The 12,251-nt window shown below is 35.9% G+C and overlaps 1 protein-coding gene across 1 annotated transcript in view; it reads right to left on the bottom strand.

The window, feature by feature from the left end:
- The window catches only part of LOC150081130 (focal adhesion kinase 1-like), a 1,307,299-nt gene that overhangs the window by 1,270,643 nt on the left and 24,405 nt on the right, over positions 1-12,251 (bottom strand). Inside the window, exon 2 of the mRNA XM_090380936.1 lies at positions 2,824-2,998. Coding sequence (XP_090237062.1) covers positions 2,824-2,997 — 174 coding nt within the window. The 5' untranslated portion in view covers position 2,998. The remainder of the gene's footprint in view (positions 1-2,823; positions 2,999-12,251) is intronic.

Here is a 12,251-nt window from a genome sequence, read left to right as displayed (position 1 = left end):
TGGTCCCACAAGATATTAGGTAGGTGTTATTAATGCAAAGCCAACTGTGTGTGTGTGTGTGTGTGTGTGTGTGTGTGTGTGGGTGGGTGTGTGTGTGTGTGTGGGTGGGTGGGTGGGTGGGTGTTAAGTATCATTATATGAATGGAAATTAGATGAATATTAATAAATTATAAAATATAATCTAAGAAGAAAAACAAACAGACTGGATCTAAGAAAGTTTTAGTCAGCATGCTATTAACCACTGGAATAAACTGCCTCTTTTGGGTGGTTGAGGTTGACAATCTTGTGAAATTAAGAGATAGTCAGATCAGAACTGGCAGTAGAGAAAGTATTAAAGGCAGGATGTAGTCCTACAGACAATTGTTTTTATAGCTTGATAGTGGCCATGTACAATATTTCAATACCACAAAAAGATATTAAACTATTCCATGGTTTCTTCACCCCTGTAAGCAAACATTGCAGGAAGTAAATGAGAATCAACTACTGCACACCACAGACTGTTTACTATAATAATTAATGATAGACACCAGCCAGGAATTAAACTAAAAATTTACTATACAATGAAATAATATACAATGAAATATGATGCAAATAAAATAAAACACTGATTAAATTATAGTTAAAATATAGTTAAAAACAATAAAATTAATTAAAATAAACTAGGTTAAAAGCGATAAAACAATACAATCTGGAGCTTTCGGAGAACTGCCGTCTCCTTCTTCAACAGCATACTACCAGTGCTAAAACACATCCTTAAGTAGCCGGTCCATGGCACTCATGCACGTGATCATCAGACACATGATCTACATTCTCCATGCGCGTATCGGAAATGGAAGTGGCTCGGAGCGTGTCAAACAGAAACGGTCATCCCTTCTGAGGACAACTGCCTCAAACAGGGGGTGTAAACGGATCCCCCTGTCCCTATTAATAGTATTGTGACTGGATGAACCGATTCGCAAGCTCTCGAGCCACTTGCGTTCCCAAAATCCATGGGCGCGGTCGGTAATGACCGCGTCTTCAGGGAGATCCGATGCTGCTTAAACACGTTTAAAGGACCGTCTGGGGGAACACACGACCGCTATCAAGACTGCTAACTATGCGAGGTCTGCTGTGGCAGAGCATTTCTGGGAAAAGCAGCATCGGATCTCCCCTGAAGACGCGGTCATTACCGACCGCGCCCATGGATTTTGGGAACGCAAGTGGCTCGAGAGCTTGCGAATCGGTTCATCCAGTCACAATACTATTAATAGGGACAGGGGGATCCGTTTACACCCCCTGTTTGAGGCAGTTGTCCTCAGAAGGGATGACCGTTTCTGTTTGACACGCTCCCGAGCCACTTCCATTTCCGATACGCGCATGGAGAATGTAGATCATGTGTCTGATGATCACGTGCATGAGTGCCATGGACCGGCTACTTAAGGATGTGTTTTAGCACTGGTAGTATGCTGTTGAAGAAGGAGACGGCAGTTCTCCGAAAGCTCCAGATTGTATTGTTTTATCGCTTTTAACCTAGTTTATTTTAATTAATTTTATTGTTTTTAACTATATTTTAACTATAATTTAATCAGTGTTTTATTTTATTTGCATCATATTTCATTGTATATTATTTCATTGTATAGTAAATTTTTAGTTTAATTCCTGGCTGGTGTCTATCATTAATTATTATAGTATGGAAATTCCCAGCCCCATAGGCCTGTTTCAAGACACAGACTGTTTGCAAAAAGTTAGCTAATTATATATATTTTTTTAAATTTCATTATAGGAATTGAATTCAAATGAATTACAGAGTGATTACAAATCTATTACAATTAAGAATTATTATAACTAATAAATCAGTCAATTATTGAGTACCGGGCACTCAGGATGAAGGGTCCATAGTCACGAATGGTCGTTAGTGTAGTGTCTCAAAATAGAGAGCTTTATGGTAACTGAAAAAAGTTTCTAGTACCCCAGCTTGGCCTAAAACTGAGGAACTAACAAAAACATTGTCTATTTGGATCTTTCCAGTTGTTGTGAATTACAAGGGTGGGAGAAGTGACTCTGACTTCTCCACACAGGCACCTTCCCACCACCGCCACCTCAATGCTTGCTCTCTGAGTACCTCCTTGCCGGGGCAACTCCAGCTTTGAAAACTGTTAAAAAATACTTCCCATTGCAAAATTTATAAATGACCTTTATAGAATTATTAACTAACTATTTAGCAACATTTTTTGTCACCAAAAGGAGAGTTACTTAGTACAAAAAAGCACATTATCAAAGTACAATAAAAAAATGTTTTTTTAATTTTAACACAAAAAGTAAATGACAGATTTCAATCGGAATAGCATCGAATAACGCATAGCTAATGTGATTTTTAAATTTTTAGCCCCATTAGCGACGGAAATAGAGGGGGAGGGACATGAAAATTACCTTTTTCTGTCTAGCGCCACCATTTTTAATTTAAAAAATATTTTAAATCTACTCACTGAGCTCTTTCCAATGGCATATAATAAGCTTTAGGTCGTATACAACATTTTTTGTCCCCCTCCCCCATTTCGCAAACAAATTTTTGTCAACAACAATCAATATGGCATTATGTTAGCCCACATGACGTACAAACCCATGCAAAATTTCAAGTCAATAGTTTGAGTGGTTCCAGAGATACAATGCTGTGACAGATGAACAACCAGACAACAGAGTGACATTATAAGGGTCCTTCGTTAGACTGTGGACTCTAAAAAATTTAGATGCCGGAAACCTATTCACAATAAAGAAATAATGATCTTTGAAATGATAAAGGTTAAAAGGGCTTAGTAACTAAAAGATTAAAATTTTCACAATTACCCTCATGTTTGTGTCATTTCCCACTCGAATAACACTAAAGTTTCCACTACTGAGATATACTTTTAGAACTATAAATTCAGTCCCCTCTGTTGCAGATTCCATCTTATAAGAAGTCACATTAGGAACAGAAGACATAAATGAAGCTCTCTGATCTTCAACTTGGTCATCCTGCATCCTGAGATGTAGAAAAAATTATCAGAAAAAAAAAATTAATTATATACAAAATACACACACATACACAAATATAAATTAAAATTTTGAAATTAAAAATGTGCGAAAAAAAAAAAGTAATAAAGGAAAGTAGAAAAATAAGACGAGAAGAATTTTAAAAGCTTAATTTTTTAAGCTTTCAAAATGGCAAAAAGATGGTAAAAAAATTTAAGAAAAAACTATATAAGAACTACACTGTACGATAGCTTATAATTACTTAGTATCAATATTGATGCATAAAGGCTAAGGAAATTTGGTATTAAAATAAAAATAAAAAATATTTTAAACATTATGGAAAAATTTATTATTAGAAGGCCAAGAACTGGAGAAAAAAACAAATATTTTAAACATCGATACATCAGAGGATCACAACCATGACAATCCATCCAGGATTTGTACATTCAGACCAATGAACAATAGTAACTGGTTATGACGGTAATATGACAGATTTATAAACTGCATGGGCTGTGATGATAAATTTACATTCTGTACAAAGTACAGAATGTAAATTTACTGATAATAAATTGACATGTCCAAAAGGTATGCCACAAATGTAAAGGAAGTAATGTAACTGGTAGATGTGAAAGAAGAAAAAAGATTGCAACCAATAAATAGTACATAGATTACACAGAAAAATATATGGATGGTTAGCTGTACATTGCCAAAAATAACAATACTTGGGCCCGCTGAGATCAATAAATTCTATCCTCGAAAAAGAGGGCCTTGGCACAGATGATGATTTCCTATCCCATACTATATGCTTAAGAAAATGGCTTAGGAGATAAAGAAAGTAAAAAGATATGTGCAAAAAAAAAAAAAAAAGAAGAAAAGTATCAAGAATATACCGTATTTCCCCATGTATAAGATGCACCTTTTTTCGAAAAATTTGGGGTCTAAAAACTGAGTGCATCTTATACAGTGGTTGTAGATTTTTTTTTTTTTACTTGCATTTCCCGCTTTTTTGCCCTTGTTGTCTTTGTGCTCATTGTTTTGCACTTGTTACCGGTATATTAGGTTACATTTTGCCACGTTCTGCCCAGAAATGACTCAGATAAGATTTTTGTACAGTGCTGAATTCAAGTTAAAAGTGATCCAGTTTGCAAAAGTTAATGGAAATCGTGCTGCTGAACGTAAGGTTGGTCCTCCTCCTCCTCCAACTGAGAAAACAATCCGAGACTGGCTACAGGAAGAAGAAACCCTACTAAAAACGCCACGGCAGAAGAAGGCCATTAGAGGCAAGTCAGCAAAACAGCCTGATTTAGAGAGGGAATTGAAGATGTGGATTGAGGAGCAAAGGGCAATTGGAATTCCTGTGTCCACAAAGATGGTTCAGCATGAGGCAAGAAGAATTGCTAATGAAAAAGAAGTACTGATTTCAAAGGAGGACACAATTGGTGCTTCAGGTTCATGAAACGGAATGGACTAAGCATGCATACATGCACCAGACTTGCCCAAAAGATGCCTGAAAGCTATGAGCAGAAGGTCCTTGAATTTCATCGTTTTGTCATTCAATGTCGGAAGACATCAGTTTGAGTTGGGACAGATTGCAAATATGGACAAAGTCCCCCTTCAATTTGATGTCCCAAGTAACAGAACTGTTGATAAGAAGGGGGTGAAAACTGTAACTGTGAAGACAAGTGGACATGAAAAGAGTCATTATACAGTTGTTCTAGCTTGTTGTACCGACGGAACCAAGCTGCCTCCTATGCTGATTTTCAAACACAAAACAATGCCAAAAGAAGCCATTCCTCGAGGAATGATTGTCCACATCAGGATGGGATGAAGATCTGGTTTGAGAAAGTTTGGAGCAGGAGACCAGGTGGGCTCTTACACAAACCTGCCCTATTGTTGCTTGATCAGTTCAGGGCACACATAACAAAAAATACAAAGAAGATTGCTGCTGAGTAGTACAGCTCTGATTCATACTATCTAAAGAAGATTGCTGCAGAGCAAAAAACAAAACTTGCAGTCATACCTGGAGGCTTGACATCCCAGCTCCAACCACTTGATGTCAGCATTAACAAACCATTCAAAGCTGCCATGAGAGCCGAATAGAACCGATGGATGAAGTCTTCTGGGGACAATATGACACCATCAGGAAGAGTGAAGAAACCAACTATAGGAGAAGTTTGTACCTGGGGTGAAAAGATCCTGGGATAATATCAAGATTGAGATCATTGTCAAGTAATTTAAGAAGTGTGACATTTCAAATGCCATAGATGGAACTAAGGACGAGGGGCATATATGAAGACAGTGATTCGTCACCAGACACAGATGAGGACAAGCTAATGGATGGGAGTTTTGACAGTGATGAGTTGTATGAATTTTATGATGAATAAAACTTGAATTCAATAAATTTATGTAATACATTTATTTTTCAAATTTCGGGCCCCAAAATTAAGGTGCGTCTTATTATTATTACTATTATTAATATCCATATGATGCAAGGAAGCCTGAGGCTTATGTTGCACCAGGCAAAAAAAAAGTTCCAGAGTAACCCTATGAGAGAGAGAGAGAGAGAGAGAGTCAAAAGTAGAAGGGAATCACCAAGAAAGAGAAGAATGATGATATCCAGCTCAGTGTGCCAAGCCCATACTCACCAGATGTGAGCCCCCAGGGTTGATACATGGGAGCATCTTATACATGGGGAAATATGGTAAATAAGAGCATAAACCTACCCAGTAAGTAATGTAACAGGAATGTTAATAGAAGCAATCTTAAAAGTAGAAAGACAAAAATGAAAAGAATTGTAATACCTTGTGCAAGATGGAAGCATAAATGCTCAATCTCAAAAAGAAGACCCTGCTTAGAGAAAAATTATTATGAAAGGAGAAATTAATAACCTATATTAAACTGTCGAGTAAGAGTAACTTTACACTCTAAAAAAAAAATAATAATCAAGAAATAATGCGAGAAATCAACCAATACAGGAAATCCTAGCAACTAAACACCTTAAAATTTAGAATGGAAGAATGGAAGGCTTAAGGTAATACTAGAAGAAGGTAAAAACAAATTTATGTAATAATAATAATATCCAATGTACAACCTCAGATTACAACAGAAGGTAATATAAAAATAGAGACCCAATACTGTTATCTGTAGGAAAATATATCATGACAGAGAGTAAAGAAAGACATAAAAATGGAATTTTCTGAATTCAAGACATACAAAACAGGAAAACTGAAGTAGTTGCAAAATTAGTAAAGACAAAAAAAATAATATATTAGTATTAGTAATGGCCGCATGGTGCAAGAAAGCCTATGGCTTATGCTGCACCAGCCAATCCGAACAAAACAATGATAAAAACAAAAAGACATAAATAATAATAATTAATAAAAAAAAAAAGGAAATTAAACCTATCATCCTATGCACTTCCCTTACTCGACAGTACTATCCAGATGACCTTTGAATTTCCCCAAACTGTCGGCCTCTACCACCCATGAAGGCAACTTATTCCAATAATTTATAACTCGCTGGCTAAAATAAAACTTCCTGCAGTCCAATCTAAGCATTTCCCCCCGTAACTTGAATTTATGTCCCCTAGTTCTAGCATCATTTATAATCTTGAAAATTTCGTCCTCATTCATTTTACTGATCCCTCTCACAGCCTTAAACACCTCAATCAAATCTCCTCTAAGGTGCCTAGTTTCCAAACTCTGCAACCCACATATTCGAAGTCTTTCTTCATAAGGACACCCTTTTGCCGATCTCACTAGGCGAGTTACCCGTCTCTGCACCCTTTCAAGAAGCTCGATGTCTTTCTTCAGGTGCTGTCTCCATACTTGAACACAGTATTCCAAGTGTGGTCTAACAAAAGCCTTATATAATGGGATTATCACGTCCCTATCTCTACTTGCAAAAGTTTGATAGATCATCGATAGGACATTTATATATATATAAATAGGATGTGATAATAAGAATGACCTATACAGAAATCCAATCATATTTGTATTAATAAAATTATCTCACTGAATGCAAATTCATTATTTCAGCAAATTGAAACAGGTGAAGTGTGCAAAACTATTTTATCCAAACCTTTTTTGGTAGTAACTGAACAGAATATTTATATTAATATATTTTATAAAATCAAAGACTGTTTATCATTTCTTTAATATTAATTGATTAAGCAACTGCACGAAACTGAAAAATTATTTAATTGGCAAACACTTGGGAAATGTAGTTTGATTCAATTTATATTTTGTATGATACTTGTTTTCAATTATTTCAGCCATATGCACTTTTATGAAATAATTCATAAGATTAGTTTTTTTTATGATTACCAGTACTATTGACTGCACTTCCAATTAAAACAAAGACACTTTAATAACAATTTCCGACCACTTTGCAACAACAAATAGATTCTATAAAAGCTAAGAAATACAAGACCCAAATTTGTTCCACAAAACAAAGATAGGTATCAAAATAAATATACCATAATCTATAACAAAATAAATATACCATAATCTATAACAAAATAAATGTGTGCTAATTCTATAAAGAACTCAGAAGACAGATTTTGCTCTAATGTATAACTGTTATTAACATAAGGTTTACTCTGTTATATAGAAATCTGACATAACCCATACATAAGGCGACTCAGGTATTTTTGATTTTGAAAGCATCCAAATTTCTTAACTTATACTCGGATCTCTATCGTAAGTATCTGATTGTGTAACAAGTTAATAAATCCCAATTCAGAAATTATATTTCAACAATAATTACAATTATATGGGAGAGCAAGTTATAAGTAATGCAGAAAAAAGTCATCTTAGGACTCAAGGGAGGTCCCCACTGACTGCAGATGTGCAAATGTATCCTCAATTCATAAAGGGGGATCAAAGGGTGACAAAAGTAATTAGAGACCTGTTAGTTTAACCTCTGTTCTATGGAAAATAATGGAGTCACTGGTTAAAGAAGCACTAGGATCATCTAGACAAGACTGCAGTAATAATTCAGACATAACATGGATTTGTTAAGGGGAAATCTTGTCTGACCGATTTGATTGGATACTATGATGTGGTCACAAAGGAACTGGATGCAAAAAATAACTTTGATGTCATATACTTGGATTTCAGGAAAGTTTTTGATACTATGTTATGTAGGGTTACCATCTTCTGCACTCATAAAAAGAGGACATTTACATGTTTTGGAGCAAATAAAAAGAGGAGAAAAAGTTCATCTTGGATTAAAAAAGAGGACAAATATATTATGCAAATAATAAAATAAAGACAATGTAAATCACATTTACTGATATTTAGGATTAGTACATTCATATTTGTCTTGAGAAATTATTTCTTTCAATAGCTCTGGATTGCCTCTCAAATATGTGTAAAAATCAATGCATGACATATGTTTGAAATTGTACTGCAAAAACAAAATACCTTTTACAGAACTGACATTTAACCTATTCCTTTCTTTCGTCCACTGACTTTGCATTAGAGAGAATACTCTACATTTGCATTGTGAGGAGGAATTGCAAAGAAAAACTGGGCAAATTTTCAACAATTCTGAATGGAATTCAATATTTTTTTGAATTACTAAAATATTTGACCCACTTTTCATGTATAAACATGTTTTTAAAGTCTTTATTATTCATTTGAGCCTCAAAAAATTTCTTCAAATTGTTAAATTGGTCAAAACACTCAACATCATCAATTGTTATCCCTTTGTCAATCAAATAGGAAATAGAACATTCTACATTGTTCCAGCTTGGCACTGCATCCATTTTCATCCACATAAAACAGGAAATGGATTCCATATGGTGAAGCCACTTATCTAAATATTCCATGCAATTTCTATACAGATTTTTTGTATCTATCACTAGAAAACTTTTCACATTCAAGTACAAGTCCATCATGCTTTTTGTATAGCATTTCCTTTACAGACGGCAGAAAGGCTATCAGCATGTTAAACTCTGTTCTGTGGAGCAAAAATATCCTAAATAAAACAAAGAAACTTATATTTCAAACGATTGTACAAAGTCTTCTATTGTATGGAGCGGAAACCTGGACATTGAATAGGCGAGCGGAAAACAAATTACTCTCCACAGAAATGGATTTTTGGAGACGCTCGGCAGGAACTTCTAGAAGAGACAGAAAACAGAATGAAGACATAAGGGAAAAAATGGAAGTGAAAAAGACTATTATTGACACCATCAAAGAAAAGCATCTAACATGGTATGGACATGTAAAACGGATGCAAGAAAACAGATATCCAAAGGCTATCCTGGAATGGATACCTCCTGGAAGGAGAAGAGGAAGACCTAGGAGGACATGGATGGATGGAGTACGGGAGTGCATGACAGCCCGAGGCTTAACTGACCAAGACACCTTGAACCACACTTTATGGCGGGAAAAAATTCCTAATAAGAAATAACTTGTAGGCTGAGGAAATCCATTGTAAATGGAAACACTCCTCTTGATGAATGATGATTTCCTTTACTCTTCATGTCATTAAGAGTAAATGATGATTTCCTTTACTCTTAATGACATGAAGTTGTGATCCATCCGTTTCAAGGTAATTTCTTTCACTGAGACTAAGACATCTGGCACTTCTGCAGCTGAGTTACTCTCCCTTTCAATTCGTTGTGTGTGTAGGGAATACACTCATAAGTGATTGCATGAACCAAAGATGAATCTCACTAAATTCATTTTCAAAGAACCTTTTAATCACAATGGGAGGTTTTTCTTGGGACAGAAAATAAGCCTGTAAAGCTGGAAACGTATCTATGGGCCTTGTGATGCTTGGAAATAATGAAAGCCATCTTGTCTTGCTGTGAGAAAAGAGCTGTCTATATTCAATCTCAACAAACTCACAGTATTCCTTAAGCTCTTCAGTCTGGACTGTGTAATTATGAAAATACTGGTAAATTTTAAAAACAATGTTCTCTACATCAACTTCCCAAAGTTCTGTGGCATTCTGAAGACAATTGTTCAAAATATGTGCAAGGCAGCCCACTCCAATCAAAGTCTTGTAATGCAACAATTTCTTTAATTTTGCAAAGACATTATTCCCTTCTTCATTTCATCTCAGTCCTCCAAACATTGTATTGCAATTGTCCCCAGTGAATGCAATACATTTTTCACACAAACCATTTTTTTTAAGAGTTTCTTTAACATACGTAGAAATAGTATCTGCAGTCTCATTAGGCATCTTCTGTAATTCAATTAATTTTGTTTGTAACCCTCCTTCATTTACATCAAAATACTGAATAATTAATGGGAAGATTTTTTCAGAACCATGATTACTTCCATCAGTTGAGACCCCACAGTATGCAATTAGGGGCTTAGAAAGGAACAGGTATCCTGTGTGTTATCAGACAGCCTAAAACACTGATGGATCCAATATCTCTCTATTGCAGAAGATTTAGGAGAAGCCTGGTTGGCCTGCTTCTCTAAAATCCATTCATGCACACCTTCTCGATGGTAAGCCTTGTTACGTCACTTAGGTGGCAACGAACCTGTAGAGTGGTTCTCTTCAAGAGGCCTGGTCAGCGTGAAGAGGAAAAGACCAAACCCTCCAGCATATGACAGCACAACAAAACAAATGGCCCTCAGTCCCCAGCAGCTTTCACTCTCCCTCTTACGGCAGCAAGAGGATCAGAGTGGAAGCAGAGGGTGCTAAGAATCTCTGGGTACGACCAGGCTACCACGCACGGAAACCGAACTTGGCCTGTTATAACGTAAGATCACTCATTGGTGAAGACAAGATATTAGAGCTGGAAAAGGAATTACAAAATGTGAATTGGAATATCATCAGTTTGGCTGAAACAAGAAGAAGAAATGAATCACTTATAAGTATATCAAGTGGAAATCTGCTGAACACCAATGGAAACAGTGAAAGCAGCGAAGGTGGAGTTGGCTTTCTGGTCCATAAAGATTTTAAAAACATTTTGGAATTCAAAAGTACATCACCAAGGGTGTCAAGACTAATACTCAAGATTTCTAAGAGGTACAAGCTAAAGATTATAATGATTTATGCACCAACATCAAGCCATGATGATGAAGAGGTTGAAGAAATGTACACCGAAATTGAGAGCCTTCTAGATGAGCAGAAAACCCACTACACTATTATTATGGGGGACTTCAATGCTAAGGTTGGAAAAAGACAAAACAGCAGAGAAAGAGGAACTATAGGAAATTTTGGAATTGGTGAAAGAAATAAAAGAGGTGAAAGACTTGTGGAATTTGCAGAATCTCAAGGACTGTCAGTAATGAACACTTTTTTTCAAGAAAAGGGTAAACAGAAAGTGGAAGAGTCCAAATGGATTAACAACTAATGAAATAACGACTTCATCCTCACTAACAGAAGATATATTGTGAATGATGTTACCATCCTGAATAAGGTAAATGTTGGAAGTGATCACAGAATGGTAAGATGTACACTTGATATAGATGTAGGAAAGGAAAGGAAAAAACTGACCCGAGTAAATAATACAAAGGTCTTTGAGATAACAGAGGAGGAGAAAAAGCAGTATGTTCTGCAACTTAAGAACAAGTTTGAGCTTCTGCAGACTGCTCAGGACCAAGATATCGACGAGGAATATTACAACTTTCTGAAAGTGATAAAGCCCAAGAAACCTATAGGGAAAAAGAAATCCAAAGAAGAAAAAATTAGTCAAGAAACACTTGTCATGATGAACCGAAGATGACAAATGAAGAGCAAGAAAAACACCGACAGGGAGAAAATTGAGTATACTGAGTTATACAAAGCCATTAGAAAGAGACTCAGAGAGGACATAAGAAGATTTAACACAAGAAAAGTAGAACAGGCATTAAGGGAAAACAAAGGATTTAAATCAGCAACCATGAGCAGTAATACAGAAAGACAAATGATACTGAAACTGAAGAATAGCGATGGTGTACTTATAAACAGCAGAGAAGGCATAATTCAAATAGCAGACTACTATAGAGAATTATACAAGGAGCGAGGGAATGATGCCAGCAGTGGGGAAGGTGGATTGAAAAGTAGCAACACGTATGACATACCCGATATTCTTCCTGATGAGGCAGAACATGCATTGAAGAAAATGATGAATCAGGAAAGCCCCGGGGAAGATGAAATTACTGTAGAGTTGTTAAAATTGGGCTGGTTGAGAAAGGAGTCAATGTGAACGGAAAGTACCTAAACCATTTACGATTTGCAGATGACATTGTGGTCAAGATGAAATTACTGTAGAGTTGTTAAAATTGGGCTGGTTGCAGAAAGGAGTCAATGTG

This window comes from Mastigoproctus giganteus, chromosome 9 (genome assembly GCF_048544385.1).
Source record: "Mastigoproctus giganteus isolate SK-2022 chromosome 9, ASM4854438v1, whole genome shotgun sequence".
NCBI classification, from domain to species: domain Eukaryota; kingdom Metazoa; phylum Arthropoda; class Arachnida; order Uropygi; family Thelyphonidae; genus Mastigoproctus; species Mastigoproctus giganteus.
This window is presented reverse-complemented; position numbering and strand designations above follow the sequence as displayed.